This window comes from Trachinotus anak, unplaced genomic scaffold, assembly GCF_046630095.1.
Source record: "Trachinotus anak isolate AG129_WGS33_773 ecotype Australia unplaced genomic scaffold, CSIRO_AGI_Tana_v1 ptg000012l, whole genome shotgun sequence".
In the NCBI taxonomy this organism is placed as follows: domain Eukaryota; kingdom Metazoa; phylum Chordata; class Actinopteri; order Carangiformes; family Carangidae; genus Trachinotus; species Trachinotus anak.
The window spans coordinates 12,408,277-12,435,747 of NW_027273863.1; the positions used below are offsets into that span (position 1 = coordinate 12,408,277).

A 27,471-nucleotide genomic window follows, 5' to 3' on the forward strand; every position below is an offset into this window, starting at 1 on the left:
AAATATATTCACAATGTTTGTATGATAAATAAAAAATCCTATAGTTCTGGCTAACAGTCAATTCCTCAATTATTAACTTAGAAAACATAAAAAAAGCAAGTTTGTGGTAAAATATTTATTGATGTATAAAAATAAATAGATAAAATATTGTAAATATACTTACAATTTTTAATTAAAACATTTGAGATTAAAATCATGAACAGAAAACAGGCATTTCTTAAACAAGGATCAACAAATGATCAAGAAAAGTATTCTCTTGTTAATTGGTTTTCTGTGTGGTGTCACTGAGGTAAACAACTTAAGGCTGCAGTCACCGGTGGATTTTGGTTGCAATGCTGAATCCCTGTGAATGATCACTATGATTTTGATTATTCAAAAATGTATTTCCTAAAGCTAAAGAATAAATACAATAGATTAAATAAAAAGGAAAAAAAAACTGCTGGTATGTTCATGATGCTTTTGCATTCTTGTGTTGCACTTTGATATCACAAATACTCCATTTCCACAAGTACCCAACAGCTTGGCAATGATGCTCATTACAAATGGTAGCAAACTGTTTATACTTCATAAAGGAAAAGGTGCATTCATCTTAGAATCAATTCTAGTAGTGTTTGATTATGGTCTTGGACTAAAGCAAGCTTCCCTTTTCTTATTTTAAACTTCTGTTCCTCTTGGTACTGTTGCAGGTCAAATGTTGGATGGGTGGTTGGACTTCACTCCCTTTAAATTCAGTCTTTAATCCTCGTGGAGGTACTTCTGGAGCTCAGTTTCCAGGGCCACCATTGACAACCTCTCATCCTCATCTTCCTCCTCCTCCTCATCACTAGGCAGAGTCTCATCACCATGATCTGGGAATAAGCCTTGCCCATTGTAAATTCTAGGACTGGACTCTTGGTGCTGTGGTGAGCCTGTCAAGAGAAGAGAGAGTCCTTAGCACATGAGCTCTCCTGCATCACTGCCATTCATTTTGCAGCAGAACCCTCCCAAATTCAGGAAATGCAGGAAAATTCAAAACCATTTAGATTAAAGCCATTTGTTAACAATCAGGCAGCTTGTTAAAGCAGGGTGGAAAACTCTCAACTTTGTCAAAAAATGAAAGAATAAAATGTATAACGAAAATAAAAATTTCATTGCAGGTGGAACCTCATCATATCTGAAGCAGAAAACATGGTTGGTCACAATGAGTCTAGTTCTAAAGAGTACTCACTATAGCTCTGAGTTGCAGGGACCACCTCTGCCCAGCTGTACTCTGCCAGAGAAATGGGCTGGCTGATCCAGAACTGCAAAAGCAGTTGGTCCAAAGTCATCCTCTGAGCAGGATCATGATGTAGCAGCCCACATAACACACCACTGAGCTCTGAGAGAGTACACAGAGGAATTTCAACACAGAGTTGCAAAAAAAGTTTTTTCGGAAACAGATTTTCTGCCAGTGATAACGTGAAAGAAAAAATATTTTTATCCAACAGCAAAGAACAGCAGTATACCTGGAGAGAGGGGGAAAGGGAGCTTGAGTTTGGCAGCCAGGATCTCACCCACATCACAGAAAGGGTTCTCACTGAATAGCAGAGTGTAGAGCAAAACCCCCAAAGACCACATCTCCAGCTCTGGACCCTCATAGCTACAAAAACACCACAAAAAGGAGACAAAGAATAATTAAAATGTTTTAGGGTCTATGTATGCCTTTTCTAACTTAACAATGACAATATCCTTGAAGCTATAGTGTTTAACTGTACATCATTAAGGTTAATGACTCATAAACGATATACACTGGAAAACAGTGCTCTGACCTAGATTCTACAATAGTTTAATGCTTTGTGAGTGAGCAGGACAGTTATTCCCCCTTTAACCTAAACTGTCACGACTTGTCATTCACAGATATTATATACTCACGGATTTCCCTGAAGCACCTCAGGAGAGCAGTATTCCAGTGTGCCACAGAAATTGTAAAACAGCTTCTTTGGAGCCATCATGGCAGCTGAGCCGAAGTCTATCAGTCGAATGTGGAAACACTTGTCGATGATGATGTTCTCATCTTTTATGTCCCTGTGAAGGATGTTCTTAGTCCTCAGATAGAAGACAGCTGCCACCAACTGGGACAGAGAAAGAACCTCCACTTTATCAAGGAGAAAATGGACACTTCACATTTCAGACCCCATTCCCATGTCATATGCAATTTTTTAATCCATGTACATACTGTACCTGTCTAAAGATATAGCTGGCCAGAGGCTCATCCAGCCTTGGCTGCATGTCAATGAATTCAAAAAGGTCCAAACCATCTCCGTGTTTCTCCATCACCATCTGGAAGTAACTCCCATTCTCAAACACCTCCAGAACCTTAGTGGCACACAAATGAATAATGGAGAGCAAAGGGATTTAATATAAGAAGCTTGTGTTTCTAAAACTTTTTGACTTGAGTACTCTGATGTGACAACCCAGTTACCTTGACAATGTTGTGATGCTGTACTCGTGTCAGTATGGCAATCTCTTGGCTGACTCGTCCCAGCATGGGATCATCTACCCAGCAGTCACTCACTATCCTGGCCTTACTAATGAACTTCACTATCACCTGCAAGTTTTGACAATTTGGTTAAGGGGCCACATCATCTCACACGCAGGAATATCTGCTTAATTAGGAATGATATGATGCTCAGTTCCTGAAAATTCTTTCTTACCTCTTGTCCATCGCAGCGCCTTACTGCCTTCCAGACAAAACCGAAGGCTCCTTTACCCACAGCTTTAAGTGGCTGATACTCTTCTTCAAACTGCCCGTCACAGGCTCGAGACTGCTCAAGGTCCATGGTGGAGCGTAATGCCTCCCCATGACTGGCCTCACCAATCCTCTGAAGGAATAAAAAGTAAATGATAAACGAATTGAAAGCAGAACAAGACTTTAAATATTCTGATAAAGAAATATTATCTGCCATACTAACTTATTACGTGAAATCTTTATTGCCACTGACCTCTCCTAGACTGACTCCTGATTGGTTGTGCAGTGATCGATCTGTTTGCAACATTGTTCCCTGCTGGCCAGGCCTACTCATCCACACACAGAACATAGAGCTTCCATCAGGGAGGTTAGTCCTGCACACGTCACACTGCACATCTGGAGAAAGGGAAATATACTAGTTAATGTCTAATTGCTTAATGTAGGAATATCTGTAGATTTTTTGAGGGAAAGAGAATAACAATGAATACTGTATTTGTACCAACCTACTCTCGTGCCATCTCTGTGGTATGCACTTCCTTCAAATCGCCCCTCCAGTATCTCTGTAGTGTCTGAGGAAAGGTCGTGTCCGTGTACCTTCTGTTTCTTTGGAGTAGATGTAGCAGGAATGTCTGTCACTGACTGAATCCCACCATTTACTTGGTTGCAGAACTCCTCGCTCTTTCCTTTATGAATTGAAGAGAGAGCTGCCCAGTGATCCTGCTCGCCTGGGTCCTTTTCCTGTTCTTCACTTGATCCATTTCTGGCCTTCACAGCAGCATCTTCAGTCTCAACAGAATCTGGTTCCTGGTCAGACCCTACCCCACATGGTGAGGGTGTCTGCAGGAGCTCTGCTGTATCGCAGGATGTCATTGAGTGTTGGTCATCGTTGTACCCTCCACCGCTGAGTAGCTCTACACTACCGCTCAGATCAAGGTCAGCCAGGGCCCGGGTCACCAGATCACCATTGCTGTTGAGGTCCAGGAAGCAGCTGGCCGAGTCCACTATTTCTGCTGAACGAGAGTCCTCTACTTGGCCTGGGTCAGAACCACCATGACAGGCAAACTTTTCACAGAAGCCAGAGGAAGACCTGGGAAATTAAGTTCCAACACACTGATTACAAAGAACACTAGACTGGCAAATCTTTTTAGAATAAATACATCCAGGTAGTATTATTTCATTAAAAGGAGGTGGGGAAATGTGAACATTGCTTAAGAATGTTGCCAGTTTTCTGTCCAATCTCAAACTGGCATGTCATCGTCGTTCAGGTTTGCATTGCATACACATAGCTGTAAATTCTGGGCTATTTCAGTCTACTTTGCCTGTAAAAGATGCAAATGAAAAGCAGTTCAGTACAAATGGTTGTTATGGAATTACCCCGCAGTTGTCATGCCAGAAGAGATATTCTTCCCTATTCTAAATGGAGGTATTGAACAAAATTTTAGTCCCTTTCTTCAGTGAAGCTTCAATCCTTAAGCAGTCAGCCTAAACCATTTGAATGAAGGCACTGACTGAATAAAATAGAGGATTTCTTCAGTGATGTAGTATGTGACACACTGCTAATTTTTCCTTGTGTTTTAGCCCTGATTGCTGAAATAAAAAGATGGGCTATCTTAACAATTAGATTACAGTTGGATGTGGTGATAATTGCATGCAAATAGAGCTAAATCCAGTTGTACGTTTGGTGCTGAAAATATGATGTGTGAAATGTCTCTTAAGGCAAAGAATCACCCCTCACCTGCTCTCCAGTGAGATGACCTCAAAACTGGAGTCTTGGAGGACAGAGGCACATGATCGGTGGTCTTTGCCTCTGACAGGGGAGGCGCCACCCACCCTGCCAACAGCATGTCCTTTCTGAGTGGGAGTGTCTGAACAGGGAAACACAAGCGCTGAAACATGTTCACTGCAGTTTTTGAAAGGATGCTCTTTTAATACCATTTCTCACTGGAAGTATGAAATCACTCCAAACAATATTAAACCTTCACACATACAGTTACATATTGTGTAGAATGTTCTGTTTCTGTACCCATAATAATATCGCCTGCACTTCTGCAGTTTACTTTATGGGTTGCATGGAAGAACTTTATAGAGAAAAAGAAATAGTTGTTCACCTGGGATAATCACAATAGCAGGGTCATTATTTTTCTGAACCCCACTGTGGAGCTGCTGTTCCAGGTTATGGTGTGGTGGTTCGGGGAGAATCCGACACAAAAAGGTGCCGTCCTCTGGAGGTTCCACCCAGGCAAATGTCTTGAGGAGTGCCTCTGTGGTATCTGCACTGTCCAGCTGGCCACTGCAGGGAGCAACCTGGGCTGCCTCCTCCATCAGCCCCATAGTGTCATCCGCTCTGAGGAAAGAATGACTGGATTTTTTATTTAAATATTGTTTAAATATTTCCAGTCACGATCAAATAAGATTGTAATGGTCATATTGTAAAGGAGATTCTGGGAGATAAATCTTTAAATAATTTGGTTGTGGAATTTTCTGTGAAAATAATGATGGAAATGTATATGCATTATATGCAACTGCTCTAGCACTTTATAGGTGCTTCATTAGGAGGATGGAGTGGGTTTAAGGTACTAGTTTTTGTAAAGCTATAGTTGTTGTAGCCAAAGTGTTGTGTTTGCACTACAATTCACTGAACTGTTAAAAAAAAATGCACGATTATAGGTGTCACTGTTTGGTTTTAAATGAATGGATCAGAATACCACATATATATAATTGCAGGTAGAAGTTAGCATCATAGAGACTATTCGCTCGATCATCTGTGAAGAATGAACGTTTAAACCTCTCACAGATGTCTTGTTGCTTATAAACAGCCCATTCATAGATTTCAAGCTGGCAAGAAAGCCATTACTGTTTTCTGCCCTAAGCTGTAGCATTAGTTATTTAATCCCTTGAGGTTTCTTTTTCCTTGTGAGAGAGTCAGGATATTTGTATCAGCCAATAACACTATATTGTGAATGTCATGTAATGATCATTTCTCATGTGCAAGGACAGAAAAATCATTTGATATAGTTCATGGGTAAGCAAAACAAATTGTAAGAGCACTTTTAATGCCAACATTGTTTCCCAGAAGCACTTGGTTTGATATGTATTCTTGTCTGAAGGCTGCTAGATCTTACTTGTTCAGCTGTAACAGGAGTAGACCTTGTAGTGTAGTCAATCTTATGATAAAGAAGGTTATTAAAAAAATAACGCACCACATAACGGTTTGAGGAACTTAATTATGTGTCATTCATGAAAATGTAAGGGAGATTTTGTTAACACTGTGGGATACCGTGCTAAGTAATGAACTAAATGACATGCACACTTATGCAACACTACAGCAATTGCATAGTGATATTTCTCTAGAGATCTGGTCCATCATATAACATATTTCCAGGTAACTAAACCTGAAAATTGGTTGAACCTCATGTAACTTTACTATAAATCAGTACCTTTTTTTTTTTTTTTTTTTTTTTTTTTTTAAACCAAACATGCTGTGACATTATTTGTCCAACAGATGGCAAAAGTGAGAAATTTTAATACATTATAAATCAGAATTCTGAGATCTTCATTTTCCATGATCTAATTATATTATGTGGTGAAACTATTCTTATCCCACACGGCAACAGCTAAACAATTGACATTCTAAAAGTTTAGAAAAAAGACAAAAATAAACTATGGTAAAAGCTTATTTGTTAAGAAAAAGTTGTAAGTTAAAGAGTGTTTTAACTGGCTGGTTAGACACAGAAAGGATATCAGGCTTGGCCATAGAGTTTCTGCTGTTTTCCAGATTTACCGCAAAGCATATTAAATATACATGTCTCCTGCTTTTAGGTGCCTGGATGCTGCTACAGCAGCTTTTGTCTGTCTTTTATTTGAGAAATCACAACAAGCCCAAATTCTAACATCTGCTAACATATAACCCTCTGTTCAAGTTAAACATGCTCACATTCAAGAAGTTTATTATCTGTGCTGAACATGAAGTGAGTGAGGGCTTGAACACAAAACATTCAAGTGGCATATGACATTAGCACATAAGGTCATTTACTTACATAACCATGCGTGTAGAGGTGACTGCAGGAGGGGAAAGAGTCGACAGGGCACTGCCCTGTTTCTCTAGCCTGGTGCTGGTTCCAGTGAAGATCCTGCCTCTCCCTGTCGAGGTTCTTTCCATCACAGCCTGATGCACCATGGCCATATCTCCAGCCACCAGTGAAGATGGATCTAGGATTGAGGGAAAGAAGCAAATGATTAAATCACACGTAATGTAACCAAATGTGCTGTATGAAAAGCAAAAAGAAAAACACACAAGAAAACCATTGTGCAGTGCATATGGGAAAAACACAAAAATGTCTGGTCAGACAGATATGATACATCACATATTTTATCATCCATATGTTGTTCTACCATAGAGACAACACTTAAGACTAATTACAGCAAGTAGGTTGTGAAACGATACCAGCTTGTACACATCAGAAATGGACACAAATGCTCACCAGATTTTCCTGATATTTTGGATGAGGCTGTACTTTTGACAGCCTCTACCTGAGAATCAGGGAATGGACAGGCCCTTCTGCCTGAGTCAGACATCCAGCCATAGAAACCAGGCATCAGGAAAGTGACACTCTGTTGATGACAAAGCAGCAGTGACAGAAGTGAGGGTTGGCACGAACCTCAATCCAAACAGCCCTGATCAGCTGGTCATGTTGGCTAACCTTTCCTAACAGCTCGTCCTTGCTGTAGCCAAACAGACTGAGGGCCAGGTGGTTGTGGATGCTGGAGATGGAGCCATCAGGGTGGAGCAGGAGGAGACCACTTAGAGGAGTAAACACCCAAACTGTTCCAGAGTACTCCAGTGCAGGGCTTGGGGAGATGACACTGCTGTCCACTTTGACTTGAGAATCCAGGCACATATTGAAGATACACAATTAGCTACTGCAAGTCTCCTCAATTACAGTATTTGCTGAATAAATTCTTCTTGATACAGTAGTATATATATATATAGTATATAGTGTTAACGTATAGTGACTGTTTTTGCGTAGCGAATCACTTTGTGAAAAGGGAAATGAAACACTACAGTTTCTAAGCTACCATTGCTAGAGCCATATGATTACTAAGGGTCATTTTAATTTGAATGCAAATCTATCTAGCAACTCTGTTAGTGCTCTGTGAAAACCAGGTTACTGTCAGTGTTTCATGATTTTTTTTTCTGCCTTGTGACATGCTGGTTGCAGATACTCCAGTGGGTTTTTTTTAATGATTTTGAATGAATTTGGAGATGTATGTTTTACATTGGGCCACAATTGTGTTGTTTATAACGTTTATGTTCCTTTAGGTTGCTTTAATCTCAAATCCCACCCATTTGTTGATGCAGTTTTTATATATTTTCATCATTGGCATGATTTGTGAGGATTTCTCCAACCATTAAATAACTTTGCTAACTTTCATATCTGACATTCAACTTCTTAGCCTCACTTGTCAGTCACTTCTGAGTTTGATTATTTTCCCACCAGGATGAAACTTTTTTTAATCTATCCTCTGCATATTTTTCATATAAAGTCTGGAGTCTTATCCTGCCCAAACATCTTGCAGTGTAACAGCACAACATAGTGGATTATGCACCGGTTTTCTCAAAATAATATTGAGTGTGTTTTTAATCCCTCTGTGACCTAGCCAAAGGTGCCAGCTAAATCCTCAAACTAAACAACTTACCAGCGGACTGCTCTTTCCCATGACCATGCTTATGATTTTCAGAGTGTGAGCCTTCTGTTTTGCACAGAGGGGAGCAAGGCTGCTTATCATGTGCATCTGATCTTTCTTGACTATCTGTTGGGTAGGTGCAGCCAGTCCCATTGTTTTGGTGTTGGGGTTTCCCACATAGTACTGCCCCCTGGAGTTTGATACACAATGGGACTGATGCACCCGCTCTGCTTTTACCACACTCTCTCTGAACCCTCAGCATCTAAAAGGAGGAAGGAAAAGCAAATGACAGACTTAAAGAAATACCTGAGCTTAAAACGTTAAGGGATATAATTTATTTTCTGTGTTCCTGAACTGTCTAAGAAGCACATTGGTAAACAGAAACTTAAAAGCAAAGCTTAAGCTTAGCAGAGTGGGACAATTTTGGTTGTACAGCTTGCTTACTTTGGGCAATGCATGACTCTTGAGAGGGATTTGTAAAGAGGGGATTAGCTCCTTAACTGACACCCCTTTCAACTCATCAGGGTGGTGGTACCCATGGAGATGGGCAAATGCCAAGTCACAGGTTAGGATGCTGCCCTAGAAATGATAAATGATATTGAAAGTGTAACATACAATTGTGTTGATAGGTTAGAAAATTATAATATTTAACCCAGTAGGACATAGTTTAAGCTTAAGGGAGTAAAACATTTTTAAAAGACAGAAAAGCTGGAATTCTTGTTGGAAATTTTGCCAAAAAAAGCAAAGAAAAATCATGACAATAATAAAAATAATGATGTACTTACATCTTGTGAAAAAGAAAGAAAGGCTGATAATCGTTCAACACTTTCCATCATGACAAGCCAGTGCTCTTCATTTTGTGACAGTTTGTGGGTACACACTGACACTGGCACCTCTCCAGATAGTGTCACAACATCCACCTACAGAAAAAGTATTAATATACAAATTACAATCTTATGTATACACACAGACAGTAGCTTGATGTAATCACGTTTTAAGGAAAATTCAAGAATTCAGTGCAGTTGTTTTCATCTAGTATTTTTTTTTTTTAAGTCAGCAGATTTCATACCACTTTTCCAGACACAGTTGCAACAGTTCCATCCACAAGTGCAAAATCTTCCTCCAATGCCTGTTCAAGGATCTGACTGGTTTTCTTTAGGAGACAGGACAGCTTTTTCCCAATCAGCTCATTAGTGGTGCAGTCAAACAGTTTGCAGGCCTGTTCGTTTGCTGACAAAATCTGAAAATTTGACATAAATTACATTTACAAGGTACGCTGTAGTTGCAGTACTGGTTTCTGCTCAGCTACCACTGCTCACATTCAGTGCACTCACAGTACCTCTCTGGTTTTAGGGTGGACAGTCAGAATGACTTTGTTTGGGTTGAGGACAGATGGAGATCCTGACAGGCCAAATCTTTGAGAGGTTAGCTGACAGAACAGGCTTTCCTCTGTCTCTGACATGGTGGATGGGTGTGGCAGGCAGACAGCAGAAACTTGGGACCCAGGATATAAGCTAGAGATTTGTTGGTTTTTCGCTGCAACAGAACTGCAAACATCACCTGTAAGAAAAAATTGGGGGTAATAATTTATTCTTTCTTATTTATTCTTAATTCTCTCTTTTAGGCACTTTTGCTTGATGAAATATTGGAAACTATTGTGGATTAACTGTTGTGCCGATTGATAAGTCATTTGCACTCAACCAAACTGTGTACTCACCAGAACAATAACGACGTTGCAATGCCAACAGGCTTTTCTTGTATAGCGGTTTCTGGGTGCATGGGTAGGACTTATTCAGGTCAAAGTCATCTTCCAGGAGATCATAGGAGAGGTCGGGCACCACACAAATAGTGTCTCCTTTGAATCTGATGCTTTGGCTCTCCCGAAACGGAGCCTCAGTCGATACCGACATTGCTGTTAGCTATCCAGCTAGGACTGACAATAATATAGAGACTGTTAATGGGTTCCAGCATTTCAACAATAGTGTAAAAGCCGCAGGTTAGCTTTTTAAAGCAGAGTTAGCTAATAGAGAAACTGCTTCATTGATTATCTTTAAGTTGCTCAGGTACTAGCGATTGATTTGAGGATGAAGTCTGACACAACACTCACCTCAAGTCGTAGAAAGGTGCTGTGAGGATTGTACTTCCAAGCTGTTCGGACGGATAATGGGCACAGCAGTTTCAGTTGACGCCAGTTGACTAGGTAACGTTACCTCCCCTGCGCTAACGGGCTAGCTAGCCATCTGCTAACATTACTGCTAACATTAACACAAACAAAACGCAGCCGTGCTCTGTTTGGCTCTCAAGTAAAAGGGTTTGCCGCTGCAGTTTTGAACGTCTTTATCCAAGAGTTGACGTTACCGTAGCGTTAGCACATTCTCGACACTTCCCCAACAGGCCAGCTTTGAAAAAAAAATGATTTTATTGCGATTATTTCACTTCATCCAGCTGTAGTTTTCGTAAACCGCGGGTTTCAAGCGCCAGCCGAGTAGACGATTCGACAAAGCTGTCTGTAGCCAATCAAATATCACGCTTCCAAACAGGAAACGCTCATTGGATAATTCGCCGGAAACGCCCGCCTTTGTTTCCATGGAAACAATGTCACGAAAGCAAAGTAAATACAATAAAATAAATGAGGAAAATGTCTCAATGTAAGCATTTTTCACATGTCAAAAAAATAACTCATTATTTTATTAAGAAACAGTAAAACACAGTCGAACCCCAACAGCAAACAACAGTAACTACCCCAAAATGTTTTAAAAGTCACAGACTTTTTTTTTTTTTTTTTTTTTTACTGGGGTTTACAGTCTAACTCAGCAAACAGTAAGTCTACCTTAGCTAGGCTATATTATTTAATTTATTTTACTGGGTTAAAAAAAGAAGGTATCCACAGCAATAATAGAAAATTACAATAGAGTTTTAAAACATATCACATGGGAATTTTAAGCTCTTTATTTGTATGTACAAATAAGATGAACAACACCAAAGCACATTTTAATAGACAGAACTTAACAAAGATAATCTCATTATGTAAAACTGGCATCTGGGAGAAGTTGGGTAAGAGTTCAATGTGTTCCAGGTGCAATGGCTGTGGGGGTCCATATGGTTTGTATTTTGTTTTTTTTTTTCCCTACCGAGTCTCTTCGTAAGCTACATGGCTTTGTTTGTGAAATCCACAAGCTCCCCCTTAGCAGGATAAACTGTGACAAGACAAACGTTTTAGCCACAACACAGACAGAAATTAAGTGAATCAGACATCATCATCACTGACAGTCCAAATTAAAAGGGGTTGAAGGGGCACAAGAGGAGAGTACACTACGCTGTACTTATGCATGAATGAGAAAAAAAAAACAAAAAAACACAGAGATGAAAAAGCTCATTCTGACATAGCTGCTTAATAAGGAAAATATATAACAGTCAGTACAGATTTTTTGAAACATATTTTAGCTTAACTTAGCTCTCTTGGTATAAGCGACAACATTGTGAGCAGAATTTCAGCTCATCCAGTACTGAAACGATTCATCACGTTGACAGGTCAGCTCCACCTGCAATATTAACATATCATCCAGTCTGCTGAGACCAGGCCCAATTACACACATCATCATTGTTTTGTTTTGTGGCTTTACATCACAAACATCTAGTAAGGTAGATTTCTAGAACATTGGGTACATTTTGACACAGATCATCTTTTTGTTGTGTACTTACTGCACTGCCATTAACTTATGTGATGCTTTTTTGCAGCAGTAAGTGCCTCTAAAGCTTTCTTTACTTAATGCAATGACACCCATACTAACAGATGTAATCTGAACAAGACTTTTTTGTAATGATATATTTTTCTTGCTTCTTTGAATTTGTGGTTCAGCAGCTTTTGCACAGTTTTTTGGAGAGCAGGAGACTTTTACTCCAGAAATCATTTTGCTGGATCCATTAATTGTTGTTCAGTCCAGTGGCTGGCTGCTATAGCTGTAGCATGCATGCTTTTTCAAGTAACTCACTTTACAATAATGAGTACCGGTTGATCTTCATACAGACAAGGAGCCAAGCAGAACACTTTACACAGTCACACACACAGTCGTACGCGCACACAAGCAAAGTTGGGCACGCATTTATGGTGCCATGGCTGTGAAAAGTGAGCTTTGATAAGCTTTTTGAGCATAGTTCACTAAAAGGGGAGGCGGGTTCATCCTAATGGTGGTAGTCCCTTTTACTGTGAGGACGATTTCCCAGAATATGATCAACCTCTGAGGCAATGCCTGCTGTCATCTTTGGAATTACCTGTGGTGCACAAAACAAAGACAGACCGCATGATCAGTGCTGTTTGACTAGACCACATAATGACATGATTATTCAGTATTACTCAGGCCTTGGAAAACCGCCTTTATACCTGAATGGCTCCCAGATTCTCTGTTAGTTGACTCGGATTGGAGGATCCCAGCAGCACTGAGCTCACTCCCTCATTCCTCAGGCACCAGGCTAAAGATAGGTATCAAGGCATCAGACAGTATGCAGAGAAACACTGAATTCAGTACTGAGCAACATTTTCATTGTTTGCTCTCACAGAAATGAAAATTGAGTGGTATAGGGTGCTATTGTTGCCCCTCACCTATGGCTAACTGTGGCAAAGTACATCCGAGCTTCTCCGCGATATGAGCCAGTTCCTTTAGCTTGGCTTGTTGTTTTCTCCCATCTTCACTCATTATTTTCTCTCTCAACCACTGGTATGGCTAGAGGAGCAATAAAAGTAGAAGAATTGGAATTGTACCTCAAAATCAGGTGAAAATAACTTGAGCCAGATAATGTTATGTGGATGTAATAGCTTTATATATGAGTCACAGGGTTAGAACATGTAGCACGAGACAGACGGTTTGATGAAATTTAATTTGCACCTTCATCGAGGCCCTGGAGGATTCTGGGACACCATTCTCATACTTTCCAGTGATGATTCCACAGGCCAGAGGGGACCAAGAGACCACACCCACACCTGGGATAGAAAAATGACCACTGAGGACACAAAATCTCACAGCCCAAAATCCATTAAAAAAAAAAGAGATTGATTTCATGAGAAACTTGCTACACGCTTACCTATCTTATGGTAGAGCTCTGGTAGCTGAGTTTCCACTTTCTCCCTCTGGAAGAAATGATACTCAGCCTGCTCACATACAGGTGGAATTAGATTAAACTGCCTGGCCACAGAGTATGCCTCCTGATCGAATGAGAGGGAAGCAAAAGAAAGGGCAGGCATGTTTAAGAGATGATGAAACAGACATAAACACAGACTTTTATGGTTAAAGACTTTCTTCTTTTTCTTTTCTCACTTCTGTGTATATATTGCAGATATTGTTTAAAGATATTTGCTCATTTTGAAATTCATTGTCCCCTTCTACAGTATAAAGAACATGTCTTTTAGTCTTTTACAGTGATAGCTTCAGTATTGAGGGCCAAATGGATATCATGATAAACAGAAGCTCTACCACTGTTCTGTATTTAATTGCACATGTTCTGTAATATATATGCATTTCCCTATATTCTGAAATCATTCAGGAAGATGTCTGACTTGGTAATTTCTTTGTAGTGGTAACTTAGACAGCAAATATATGTGTCACGGTGTTAAAAACGTTCCAACAACTTTTCCATTACGCACCATAATTTCCATGGCGGACCACCGTGACGTCCCCCAGTACATGGCCATCCCCTGGTTGATCACATGTGTCATCGCTCTCACTATCTCTGTAAAAATAATATCATCATATTAGCAGATACATTGTCAATAATTGAACAGCGGATGGCGCCACAATTTCAACTTTTATATAATATGCTGAAGGACCATTTTTAAAACCACTGACATTAAGTTTGAAATACATCACAAGAGAATTAGATAATCAGATAGTAAAAAAAAATATATCAAAAAAAGATTGAAAGACGACTATAAGAACTTTAAAAACCAAGGCTTTGTTAAAAGTGCCACCTTTGAGAGAGTAAAAACATACCTGATCCTTGAAATATATATTCAGCCTGTTTGTGAGAAAGGCTCATCTCCATTTAAACTCATGTGTATGCAAAAATTCTTTACCAGGCTCACACTAATTAATGTGGCCAAATGCTGCAGGGGTTAAATGAAAAGACTCAGCCAACCTCGGCAGAATGTTGCTTGTGCAGTCAAACAAACCATAGCAAGTTACCACTGAAGGGGCTGAAGTCAGCCACAGTGGTCTTTAATGGTTTGTGTATTTGTGCATTAGGATGCAGCAGGGAAGTAACAGTGGGTGGAATAGCGGATAAGCTAAATTGTGTTTAATAAAACTACTGTGAACTTCTTTCTCAAAGGAGATTTTAACCAAAGACATATCCTATAGGAGGAGGAAATACAGCAATTGTTTAACAATTATTTGGAATTTGTGTCTGTTGTTTGTGGTGCACAAATTCTCTAATTACTGAAGAAAATAACAACAAAGTGATAAAATAATTCACGGGGCTGCTTTAGCCAGTAATTGCTTGCTTTAACTTGTAAATTGGGCTTAAAGTGCATTAGTGAAACATCTGCTACATTAGCACAATGCAAAATTCTGGATGCAAAATATGAAAGAGGGAGAGTGAAAATGAGGATGACGAGATGAGACCACAGCAGAGTGTGATTAAAAAAAGAGTGATTCCTTTTCATCACTAGTTCTCTCTCTAGACCAAAATGTAGCTCAGTGAGAGACAGAGAGCAAGTGTGCGTGTGGGTGAAGCAGGTGGGAGGGTAGAGGAATAACAGTACATCTGCTCCGAAAGGGAGGGAGGGATTTGCAGGGATGTAAGGACAGAGGGAAAAACTGTGCACCGAGTAGGAACCTTAGAGGCATACACAGTTCACAGGAGTTTGTGAATATATGAATAATCCACCTCAACGCGAGGAGAGAAGGATGACAAGTTGATTCATAGCAACATCCATGCTAGTCTCAACACAAAGTCTCTTTCCACAAGGCCGTAGTGAGTCACCATCTCCAATAACAGACGCCGCACCGAGCGTAGTGCTCAGGTGAGATTTCCAATGAACACCATCGACACCCCACTCACAAAAACCCACAGCAGCTTTTCAAGTAGGGTAATGATGTGGGTGAAGTTGTGGGCACATGGCAACATGTGCATCTTTGAGCAGTACTGTATTATAATGAGATCGCTGTACAATTTAGATGAGTAGATCCCGACCACATACACTATCTAACCTGATATCTAACAGGAAACACGAAGCTACAACCAGCAGCATGTTAGCTTATAGGCTGGAAACAGCTAGCCTGGCTTTCTTCAAACCTAATAAAATATACCTACTAGCTAGCACCTTTAAGGCTCACTGATGAGCATGTTGTTTTCCAAGCTTCAAGTCTTTATGCTATGCTAAGCTAACCAGCTTCTGGCATCATATTTAGCATACAGACATGAGTGTTTATCAATCTTTTCATGTAACTATTTGTTGACACAGAATCTTCCTGAAGATGCGGAAACATGACCATGTTGTTTAGTAAATTGTTTGTGCAGACACAATTGATAAATACTGTATATAGAATAATGTTCAGAACTCCTGTGAGCACATGCATGAACATGGGTAAAATTCTGTAAAATTTGTGTTTTAAATGCATGAGGCAAACTTTTGCAAATTTGCAAACTGCCTGGCTACTAGCCAATATCAGCCCATCCTTGAGCCCCCTCATAGCAGCAGTATGCCACTGAGTCTGGAAAATTTGGCCAACTTCAAGCAGCAGGTATCACAGTGCCCATCTGCAGAGTGCAGCAAGAAGGGTGGAAGAAAGCAAACAACGCACACCGATACCCGTATTTGTCTGGTCGGGTGTCTATGTGGAGGTCTAGGTGTCCTTGTGAGTGCTGCTTCACTGTGAGCTGGTGAAGCTAATGTTTATCCTTTATCCATATATCACATCACTGATGTCATTTCTTTGGCCTATGATCATGGGAAAGAAGGTTTTGATTGTGCAGCCAAGTATTAAAATAGCAAGTGCGAGAGATCATCCTGCATGCTGCGCTTCTTGCGCTTAACATGTGAGGACATAGGTGATACCATGGAATTTGAAGGAAAGTCATGACTGGACGGCTGTGGTTTATGTTCAGTATGCTGTGGCAGTCCCATTTCATTTGATCTCCAGTGAAAACCCCTTGGCTGGAAGGATTATTGTAAAGTCTATTTATTGATGCCATGTCTGCTCTTTCCCTCTGCCTATCCTATTCTTTCTTCAATCTGTTGGGGGTTTTTCAAATTCACTCAATGGATTCAATTTGCTCGATATTGCTCTGTCAAATAAAAAATTATGCTGAATGACTAGATGGAAACATTGTGCTGTGATTCTGCAGGCTATGCTATGCCTATTAAAACAGCAAACTGACTACGGCACCATCTCATCATATTTGCTATAAAGTGAGTACTTTATGAACTACACTATTTGGCCACATGCTAGATGAAAAGCCAGCCTGGCCTTTAACCTCTTCAAGGAACATATCTTTATACTATCATCACTATAAGTGACAGCTGCAATAGTTAAGAGCAGCAGGGGAAATGAAAGGGAATCAGATCCTGGCAAGGAAGGAGGAAGTTGGATATTTCTGACACACAACTTGGGCTTGTTCCTGCTATTAGACTCAATGCAAGCCAAAGAAACACAAAGCAAGTCAAGAAAACAAGTAGGGGGTGGGGGTGGGAGTGGGAAGAGAAACACAAAGAGGGAAGAGTGGATGGGAGAAAGAAAGCAGTGATGGTAACAAAGACAGACTCTGCAGCCATGACATCACTTTTTTTGTCCTCAAGGGGACACAAGTTGTCTCACACAAAGTCGGAAGCAGTTAAAGTCACAACAAGAACAAAATACAAATGCAAATTCTACACAAATGCGCACACACCTGTTAGTTTGCTTAACATTCTCATTTTGATAACACATTTGGAACTTGAGTGCTTTTTTTGTGCGTGTAATTGATGCTGTTAATCCTGTATAAGCTTCAGGAACACGTGGGTGTGTGAATCAATACCTTAGGCATGTGCATAACGAGTCCTACGTACTGCAAATGCCCACAGAGATGAAGAGGTCTCACTTTTTTGCATGTTAGCACTGCTCCTCCATCCCGAAAAAGAGACTATTTCGGAAACATTACAGTGCTCATGCATGAGGATAGCCAGCTTTGTGTGTTTGTCTGTGCATGCAGTTCCACTCTCTGAAGATGTTGAGAGTGACTGACCCTCTACACAATGATTTATGACACTAGCCTTGCTCCACAGTAATGAAGGATGAAGCAAGCGTGCACAATGTTATACACTGATTAATGGGCCAACTGTGTTGCAGAGCTACTGGAAGCACAACACACCCAGCCTATCTATATTTATATTGATCAGGGTCTGTTTTCAATCTGACATGTCTCTCTGTTCAGTTTCTATCACCCTGTCAGAGGCTCGATCAATCAATCAATCAATCTGTCAATCAGATTAGCCTTCTGGACATCAGCTGTCAATAGCTGTCTGCACAGACAGCTCACTAGCAGGTTTGATGGAGCAGGCCGTAGGGTCTGTCTGCCAGTTGCCAGTACCAGCAGTGACAGCAAGGCCCCTGGAATGGTAAGTATGACAGATTGGCCTCCCACAGTCTGCTGGCTCACAGGGGAGGAAGCATGGGGGGCAAAGGGGAAAGAGTGGAAAATATTTTAGTGAGACCAATGGGACTCTAGCCTTTCAGTTAAATGCAACCTGTGGACGAGGGTTTGTGTGGAAGGACAGAAGAGGGGCCTAAGTATCTGCAGCGGCCACATCACAAAGGAGTAATTGAGGAAGAAACTGGAAACGTGTAAAAGAAATAAATGGTGACATAAGGTGGATATGTGGGAAAGGCAGCACTAGAGTGTTGAAGGAACAGAGCGCACAGCAGGACTTGTGTCTAGTGAGACCAGCCCAAAAATACACCAACTTCCCCTGAGGGGGCCAGATAATCCTGCTTCTGAAGAGCAGGGAGGGCTGCGAGCGGGCGCAGCTCAGAGACCCTGCAGAGACTAGGGATCCCACAGAGACAGAAAGAGAAAGAGAGGGAGACTGTGGTAGTCTAAAATAGAGGACGAGAGATGAGGCAAGATTGTACTTGAAATGTGTGTGCGCATGTGTCAGAGTGAGACACACACTCTCTGCCACAAAGACCAACCCCTTTGGTCAAAGGCAAAGGTCGCCAGTCTGACGGGGGCAGCGGTCTTGTCAGTATTTCTCACCTTCTCATGTTACAGAACAACACGAATTGTCCCTGCCCCAACCCTCCACCAGCCCCTCTGGGGTCTGTCCAGCGCTCACTCACCCTCCATGGGAGTGTTGCCGTCTGGCCGGTTGGCAAAAACCACATCCACATACTCAAGCTGCATCCTCTGGAGGGAGCCCTTCAAACCTGAAGAGAGAGGATGAAAGAAGTTGAGAGATGTAGATTTAGTTAAAGAAAGAAGAGAAAAGTCAATAGAAATCCCAACTATTTGTCATAGGGCCGGAAAAGACACATGTATCACCATCCATAGTGTAAACACATTTGCAATAAGATGATTTGGCAAAACTTAACATATCCCACATAAGCCATGCATATCATCCTCCACTCATACATACTGCTCATACCACCGGACCAAGGAGACTTATTACAGTATCATTCAGACATGCTAGCAAGTGAGAAGTCCTGTCCCTTGATACCTCTGGATGTGCAGATACACTGGCCTGGATCTGCAGGGAAGAGGGATAATCACCTTGTACATGCAGCTCCCTCCATTTATTCCCACTAATTAGCCAATGCTGCCATGTGAATAAGATATTGGAATAGCTTTATACAAAAATTGGATTGCCTGCATTATGCCCAAAACAGTAGGCTATACAAAATTCAAGAGTGGTGGCTTTTATTTTTTCACCTAAACCATGGTGTCAGGTAAGAGGCAAAATAGGGTGATCCTGAGGGAGTAAAAGTCAGCATGTTCAGTTGACCACATGCGACTCAAAGGTCCGCCAGCTGCAGCTGGTCCTCCACATTTGATAGAGCTCGGAAGGGAATCTGAGTCGTTAAATTCAGTATGGTTTACCTAGTAAGAGTCATGGTTATGGGACTTCATGTTCAACTTTCCAATACATTGTTCATAAAAGACACACAGTCTTTATCTCTTCAAATTTTAATCTAATGTCCCATAATCAAGCGGAAGATCATGTTGAGCCGTTCCTGACCATTTTCTTTAATACGAGATGACTGAGAGTGCTCTTTCCTTTGTGTCTGATGGTTCTGAACACGACCAGCAGCTATTCCACCCAGAATCAGACAGATTAATCTGAATCTATAATTTTTCTTTCTTTTTCTTTTTCTTTTTCTTTTTCACTTCAATCGCTGAATTCTTACTGGCTTCATGGCGAGCCAAAGGGGAAGCTGTTACTAGGCTGGAAGGTTTTGTTAATAGTCCTTTTTCACACCACATAATTTAAGTTGCTGGAGCAGGAGAAGCACAGGTGTAAGTAATAACATTAATTACGCCTCCAGACCATTAAAATGTCTCAGTTAAGTCACGACAGCAAGCACACATGCATAACAGCATGAATGGATATTATCTGAATCGTTTATGTGATTAAATACACTTAAAATATCTTGTATGTAGCAGCCAATTTCAGGACCACAAAGTGAGTAAGTATTGAGATTCAAACAGCTGAAATTATGGACACATCACATCTGTTACATGTCTTTACATTTTAATTTAAAGCAAGGCTCGGTAACTTTCAAGAGAGAATTATTCCTCTTACTGAAAATATAAAATTCATATAAACTGCGTTAAGCATAAATGACTCTAAACCCTGCTCATTGAAAAATAACAGAACTGGTCTCATAAATGTCTTTTACATTTTAGGCAACTGTCAAAAACACCGGTTGTCCCTTTTACACATCTACATCTTGTTCAGTTCGGAAATAGTCATTAGATTTGATTCACAATGAGATTTTTGAAAGGTCGGACAGAGAATTTTGACAAATCAGTGTCAAGCTCACAAGTTCACACCACAATCCCCTGGTGAGAATATCCATGTAAAAAAAAAAAAAAAAAAGCACCACACCTGTGCAATCCTTTATCCCTGTTACATAAGTGAATGCTGTTTTGACAGCTGGTGGAGGAACCAAACAACTCAAAGCCGAGAGGATAATGAGAGAGATGAGGGATCAGAATAAAGGTCGCACTTTTCTGGAACACTCTATATTGAGTAGAGGATAAGACATGGCAACAAAGTATTGTGAGCACATCGGTCTCCATTCACACACAGAAGAAGACCAGATGAAAGATGAAAAGTGAACACAGGAGACTGTCACAACGAAGAGTAATAGAGAGACTAGGCAAAAGACACTCTTGCGCTCTTCAGTATGTGTGAATGTGCGTGGTAGATTAGTGCCAGAGGCGTCTTCATCGCCTGCTAATCCCAGTTGAGAGTTCTGCTCTCCCCGCCACCGGTAGAACCACTTCTCCCTTATTCTGTCATCTGCACTCCCACAATCCCAGAAACACCCATTACATGGATCCTAATCTGAGCCTGCTCTGTCATCATGAGCAGTCTCCGCTGTCTCGTGGATTAGCTGGAGTTTACTGCTGCTGAAGGATGTCTATTTCTGGAACCCAGAAAAGACGTTGAACAACAAAGCTATTCTACTGGTGTCTGCGATGAATAATGCATTTAATTATGTGTTCTGTGAAAGTCTCTTGCAGAAATGCAGAATTTTTTGAAGAACTTCTTTGTCCTGTGAGAAAAAACTAAACTCTTGCTGGTTGCTAGAAAGACTTTGACACTTTCTTGCAATGTCACCTCAGAGTTCATCAGCGCTGATCTCTGCTATAGATCATTATGTTTGACACCCCATCAAACCTAGATGTCACTTAACCAATCGAATGTTTCAGTGGTTGGCCTGTGGTGGCCCCTGTAACAAGTAGTAAGGATGATAGTGTCAGCAGATGTTTCACAGCCAATTCATTTGCCTGTGGTGACCAGTGGCGACCAGTGGCGACAGGGACACTGCACCTTTCTCTCACAGATGCTACCTATTATCTGGACAGGCAAACTCGGTCTAGCTAATAAGCAATGCCACCTTTCCTTCCCCTCTTTCTCTTCTTGTCTCTCCTACTTTCTCTCTCATTCCTTCTCCTCCAGCCCTTTCCGAGTGTATTCCCCTTCTCTTGTTTGGGTGGATGGGGTGTGGGGGGCTGCAGTGGCTGCAGTGAATGTTAATAACGTGTGAGAGAGCTGAGTCACTGCAGGAGGAGCACTGCGCTATGGGCCGGATGGTGAGTTGTTTGGGATGTGGGGTGGATCGGGCCAAAGCTATAAGCTTGAAAAAGGCCACCACTCTTATAAAAGAGGGCTAAAACAGGAGAGAAGTTTGTACTCCTCTAAGATGTAGCAGTTTCTTAGAAAGACACCTGCAAATGTATTACAAGTGATCAGACATATACAGCTTTAACATTCAGCTACTTGCACATACTGAGAAATATCAAAGAGGAGAGACACAGACAGGAGGAGAGAGGGCAGAGGAAAAGAGATAAAAGAGGGAGATTAGAGGGGAGCAGCGGGCTCTGAGTGATGGGGTGATGTGAAGGACAATGCAGAGGAGAGGAAATCGACTTGTTACCTTCAATGATGTGTTTTCGATTGAGGCCTCTCTCTGTCTCTGCTCTGCAACAGGAGGGGAAAGAAGTGCATGTGACGGGGGTCAAGACACTTTCCTGCACATACACAGAGCTCTCAGAATTTGAGGCACATCGTTAGAAATGCCTGCATAACAAAGTACCAAAGAATTACACCCACTCAACGCTCCGCAGTGTGCCCACACTTATAGAATATTTACTGAGCAGTGTGTTTGTGCACTGGCCCAACACATGACTTACACTGATTACTAGTGTCACTGAATACTAGTGTTTTGCCTGTGGCTTCCCAGTTAGCATGTTTTTAAGGATTTTTGTAGGTGGAAATACTTCTTGGCAAAAAACTGGAACTACTGTGTGATTCAAAGAAAATATAGCAGATATAATGGTTTTAAAATTATTATGGATACATATATGGATACATATAGATGTACATTTCAACCAAAAGTTGCCCATTCATAGCCTTAACATGCCAAGTTGAAATGTAACAAAATACTTGTACTAAAGTACTGTATTTATGTGCACATACTTGTAGCCTACTTTGCTTGATTAATTCTATATTTAAATCAGCAACAACATAAGCATTCATTGGGGTCGTGCTTCTGGCTGCCTGACTAAATTAAAAGCAATATTCACTCTCCTTTTAGCTCTGTTTTGGGCTTCACCACATCCTGGGGGAAATATCTGGCTCGTTAGCTGCTAAATGATCCACTATATTCGCTAGCTAGTTGCCACCATTGTCTGTCTGACATATGGTGCTAAGCATGTAGTGCACAGTGGGTTTATCAGAGCTGTTTTTCTGGAAACAGCTGCCAGTTCTTCTGAAAATGATGCTGATGAGCGTGGTGAGAATAACACACAACATTACAGTTGTGGGCCGTAAAACCGAAACACCTGCAAATCTCCAAAAACCCTGCTTACTGTGCTTCAGTTATTCATCAATAGCCTCACCTGTGCTTACTTAGTCACTTCCAGATTTTCCCTGTCCCTGCATTTTCCTTCTCCACTTGGTTCCTTTCTTTTCTTTCTGCTCTGGTGTTTGTCCCGCTTGCTCAGTTGCCTGCTATTTGTCTTCTCCTGCCTTCAATTCACACTTTCTCTTTCTGCCTCTCTCCTGCCTGTGGAGTACCGGCCTGCTATGGTTAATAATAATAATGTATTACAAACAAAAAAACATGTTGTCCTCCTGCCTTTTGTGCAAAAGAGTAAAAAAATGCAACAGATTATAAGCATACATATATCTGTGTTTGGGAGCTGCATGACAGGCCTCTCAGGCACTCTCACAGCTCACTCAGTTGGGGGTTAAGTAGTTGTTCTCTAAATCCATCCGGCGTAGAGACTGATTTGGTACCTTGACGATAGTCTGAGAGGATGAGCTTAAATTAAATTTACACAATTACACCCGGGCCCTACTCTACTGATCTACATCAGATACTTAAAAAGAACCAACAGACATATGGAGCCTACTTCTCTCAGTATAAGCCTGAAGACTTAAACTATGTGACTAATGCAAACTGAGAGCAAATTACTTCAGCATGACAGTAAAACAGACATGACAAGAAGGCTGAGGAAGGCTGAGAAGGGGAGGAAGATGGGGTGAGAACATGGCCATGTTGTGTGTCCATGCCAGTTTTTGCATGTGCCCCTGTATCTGTCTGCCTGTGGGCTTTCTGAACCCTTCAATCCCATGTCATACTCTGTGTCTGGAGGCAAATGTCTGAATGCATAGCCTGTTGTTGGAGAGCTAGCCTGAAAATCTGAGACGGAAAACACTCATAGTGTACTGGAAACACATACCCACACTTGCATGCACACACTTACTTTCCTCCCCAGTAGAGTTTCGTGGTGATCACCAGGCTGGATCTCCTGAGGGAAGACAGACAGACATCAGAAGGATACAGAAGAGGACTTCAAAGTTGACAAGATATGTGAATGTGTGTGTGTGTGTGTGTGTGTGTGTGTGTCTCAGCATGTCCATGCCTGCATCTGTGCATGATTATATGTGTGTGTGCGCATGCAAGTGTATCTATCATACTTATGTTTATAATGATAGATATGTCCTCTAGTGACCTTCTCTCCTGCAGCGTGAAGTGGCAGATGGGCTGCATACTTTTTTCAAACATGTAATTTATCTGGTATGAAGAACGAAGGGGGACGCTCTTCTCTGAACTCTAACAAGATAGCTCCCTCACTATAAAATTCCCCATACTTGTATATCAATAATTTAAAAAGATCCAGAGTTGAGGTGAAGGCAGGCAGAGAGATGGCATGAGTTATCAGGAGGGGCAATAACTGAGTCTTAATACTGCAAAGTATCATTGAATTGCATGCAGTACAGACAGATAACTGATATTTTCTGTTCTGCTCACACTCACCAGCACCTGATGGGTATATCAACTGTGAGACATGAGCAAATTTAATGTTTTTACATTTCAGCGATTGCTTTCATGGATAAATAGGTGTTGGTCTGTTTGGGCTAGGTCCTGGGGGTCAGGGCCCCCCAAGAGGCCCAAACATGAATCTGAGGGATCATAAAATAATCAAAGGAATAAGAGGAAATACATATTTCTGTTACATAAAATAAAGACAGCAATGTGGGCCTGTCGGTCCACAGACTGAAATATCTCAACAGCTATTGGAGGGACTGACACAGAAATTTGTTTTGGACGTTCATGGTCCATAGAGGATGTATCCTCATTACCTCTGTGATCCTACTAGCTCCCAGCAGGTTGATATTTTAGTTTTTATTTAAATATTTGGGTACTATCAGGCTGTAAAAACCCTTCAAGTAAAACAAATCCTTACCATCATAAGACAGAGCCTGTGATGAGGAGTCACAAGTAGACACTGCTTCAATTTAAGACACAATCCAAAGAGCAAGAAGAAAACTATGACAATAGTGCAACAGTTTTCTGAAGGCCCTGTCCTGTTTCAAAATGTCAGTGGCCCCATGCACAAAGCAAAGCCCATAAAGATATGGTTTTCTAGCTGGAAGAACTTGACAGGCTTGCACAGAGCCCTGACATTAGGGATGAATTGGTACATGAACTGTGAACCAGGCTTTAGAGCTCAACATCAGTACCTGACCTCACTAAAGCTTTTTTAGCCAGAGAGCAGCAAATCCCTGCAACCAGGCTCTCAGATCTTCCCAGACGTGTGGAGGCTGTACAGTATCATCATTGGCATCATCTTGACAACCGTGGGTTTAAATGAGATCTTCAACAATGACACGAGTGCAATGTTTGCGTATCCGCATACTTTTGTAGTATAAATGCACATAAACACAATTTAAACCTATTCTTGGAACACATCTAAAATCGTTTGCTTTGTTAAGAGACTGTACTTTACCTCCAGCATTTTTTCTTGATGATGTTTCCCAGGATTATCTCTGCTCTGTGAGAAAGAAAATGCACAAGGAGATGATGAGATTATATCGCAAGATGCTATTTCTCTAAGAGCATGTAAGCATGACGGTTATCTGCCACATATCTACAGCATGAACACCCGATCAGAAGGAGTTCAAGATAAAGGCTAAACGCCTCTTGTATTGTACCCCTGAAATTCACCAGCAACCTTGAAATTCATATTCATCCCCATACAGCCACAGCGTGTCCCACATTATTCACCAACACAATGTCCAAGCTTGTAAAGGTAGATTGAGCTGTGAACATGATGGGGAGCGTCCAGTGATGAATAAGATTATGTAAATCACTTTAGAGTCACTGCTACCTTTCATTTTTGGCCTCCTCAGGTGAATAATTCCTGCTCTGGGGCTAAATCTTGTTAACATCTTGTGTCCTTTGGGAAAAAGAGCTGACAAGACAAGAAAAGTGCTTCTGTGGATAACAAATCAGAGCGATATCACTCACTTCCCCCCAGAGTAGACCTCGGCCGTGTCGAACAGGTTGACCCCGCTCTCATAGGCGATAGTCATCAGCTGCTCTGCCACCTGACAAAGACACGAAAAGTTTCAGCTCTTGAACTTCAGTGTGGTATTACACACAACTATAAATATTCTCCAAATTACACTTCAAAAAAGAATGAGCTGGGAAATTCCCTGAAGAAGTTCACGGAGAGTAAATCTGTTTGCCGCTGAAGTACACATCACCAGGAAACTGTACAGGCAGCTGCTTGTTGATTAAAGTTGTTTATTGCCCAGTATATTTCCTGAACTATTTTGACCTAGTTCTTGTGCCTGCAGTTCATCCATGGCCTTCTATTGGGAGGCCAATTCTGTCATGATGACTTTCTCTTTCTGTTCTTGGCTCCTGTTTTGTTATGGTGATTTTGTTTGTGTCTCTGTGTGTGTGTCACTTAGTCCCAGTGGTCATCAGGCCATGAAGAGCTGTCCCCAATTCAGTGTTTTCCTCCTCTTCAAGGCTGAATCAAGCCACTGGAGGAGGTCTTCCACTTAATAACTAGTGACAGAGAGAAATAAGACCTGATCACTTGGCCTTGGTTGAGACCACAGGGACTTAACCCCCTGCTGTGATATTGGGAAACTGATACTGGATACCGATTTCTGTGGCTTACTCACACTCACGGCATTTCCACTAAATTGCTCCCATGTGGACTACAAATTGGGTGCTGTAAACTGTCTCAACTGCTCACTAGTTTTGCAAGATCTAAAATAACGAAAGCTGACATCTGCTCATGAGCTGTGGTGGCTGACTGATGGATTTGACATAACGTCTTACCTCATCAGAGATCTGACCTCCAAATGTTACCCATGTGCCTGTTGAAGGAAATGTCAAAGTCAGAGTTTTGGAACAAACAAAAACTGTACAAGACCTTCTGCATGTAAAAACATACTCAGGAGCCATTTTAGTCATGCATTAATTTACTTGACATTTTGGCATGGACACCTGACAACACACCCCCGTTCTAACAGCCATCACAGCCAAATGTCAGGGATGAGTGTTGATAGGGTAGAGAAAAGGCTCACTGCCATATCAGGTTCTTGTGTCCCACAGAGATCTATACTCAGGCCACTTTTATTTAGTCTGTTTATTAATCACGTCTTCTGTTATAAGGTCATCGGGGCAAAAGCTACAAGTTGTGTCTGAGTTCATGTATCTGGGCGTTTGCACTGATTCGTATCCGTCCTTTAGATCTAATATTAGAGTTAGGTTTAATTCGACTAATTCAATACAAGTGCTCATCAGGGAACTTACTACTTTATGGTTTAAGTCTGGATTATAACAAACAGTGGAATACTTTGGCATTATGTATTGGTAGATGTGACTTTTAGAAGATACGTTGTTTCATTCTAATTTTGTTGCCTTTTTAACATCTGTTGAACAGATAATTTGCCATTTAGGCTAATACTTTACCATTTTCATTCTGCTGATTGATGAGCACTGTCTCTATCCTTATTACAACAAAATAAATAAACATGCACAGACAGTATTCATACTGCATAAAGACAGAGG

The 27,471-nt window shown here is 41.1% G+C and overlaps 2 protein-coding genes across 5 annotated transcripts in view; both read right to left on the minus strand.

Annotated features, from left to right (window-relative positions):
- Positions 1-83: 83 nt before the first annotated feature.
- Positions 84-10,897, minus strand: pask (PAS domain containing serine/threonine kinase). Its single transcript, XM_071492749.1, has 21 exons — positions 10,500-10,897; positions 10,110-10,325; positions 9,732-9,952; positions 9,462-9,632; positions 9,178-9,312; positions 8,837-8,971; positions 8,405-8,654; positions 7,408-7,586; positions 7,189-7,318; positions 6,745-6,916; positions 4,816-5,051; positions 4,443-4,572; positions 3,211-3,794; positions 2,961-3,103; positions 2,673-2,840; positions 2,441-2,566; positions 2,200-2,334; positions 1,891-2,090; positions 1,485-1,618; positions 1,208-1,357; positions 84-908 (listed from the first exon to the last, which is right to left on the minus strand). The coding sequence occupies exons 2-21, from the start codon at positions 10,300-10,302 to the stop codon at positions 736-738; spliced, it is 3,765 nt and encodes a 1,254-aa protein (XP_071348850.1). The 5' UTR covers positions 10,303-10,325; positions 10,500-10,897; the 3' UTR covers positions 84-735.
- Positions 10,898-11,318: 421 nt separating this feature from the next.
- kcnab1b (potassium voltage-gated channel subfamily A regulatory beta subunit 1b) overlaps positions 11,319-27,471 on the minus strand; it is a 35,199-nt gene continuing 19,046 nt past the window's right edge. For all 4 annotated transcript variants that reach the window (XM_071492752.1, XM_071492754.1, XM_071492753.1 and 1 more), the window contains 12 exons: positions 26,737-26,774; positions 25,909-25,988; positions 25,388-25,432; positions 23,861-23,905; positions 22,027-22,070; positions 18,703-18,789; positions 14,031-14,116; positions 13,472-13,592; positions 13,276-13,370; positions 12,993-13,113; positions 12,774-12,862; positions 11,319-12,664 (listed from right to left, as the gene is read on the minus strand). In XM_071492752.1, the coding sequence (XP_071348853.1) occupies positions 12,575-12,664; positions 12,774-12,862; positions 12,993-13,113; positions 13,276-13,370; positions 13,472-13,592; positions 14,031-14,116; positions 18,703-18,789; positions 22,027-22,070; positions 23,861-23,905; positions 25,388-25,432; positions 25,909-25,988; positions 26,737-26,774 (941 nt within the window). In that variant the 3' untranslated portion in view covers positions 11,319-12,574. The remainder of the gene's footprint in view (positions 12,665-12,773; positions 12,863-12,992; positions 13,114-13,275; positions 13,371-13,471; positions 13,593-14,030; positions 14,117-18,702; positions 18,790-22,026; positions 22,071-23,860; positions 23,906-25,387; positions 25,433-25,908; positions 25,989-26,736; positions 26,775-27,471) is intronic.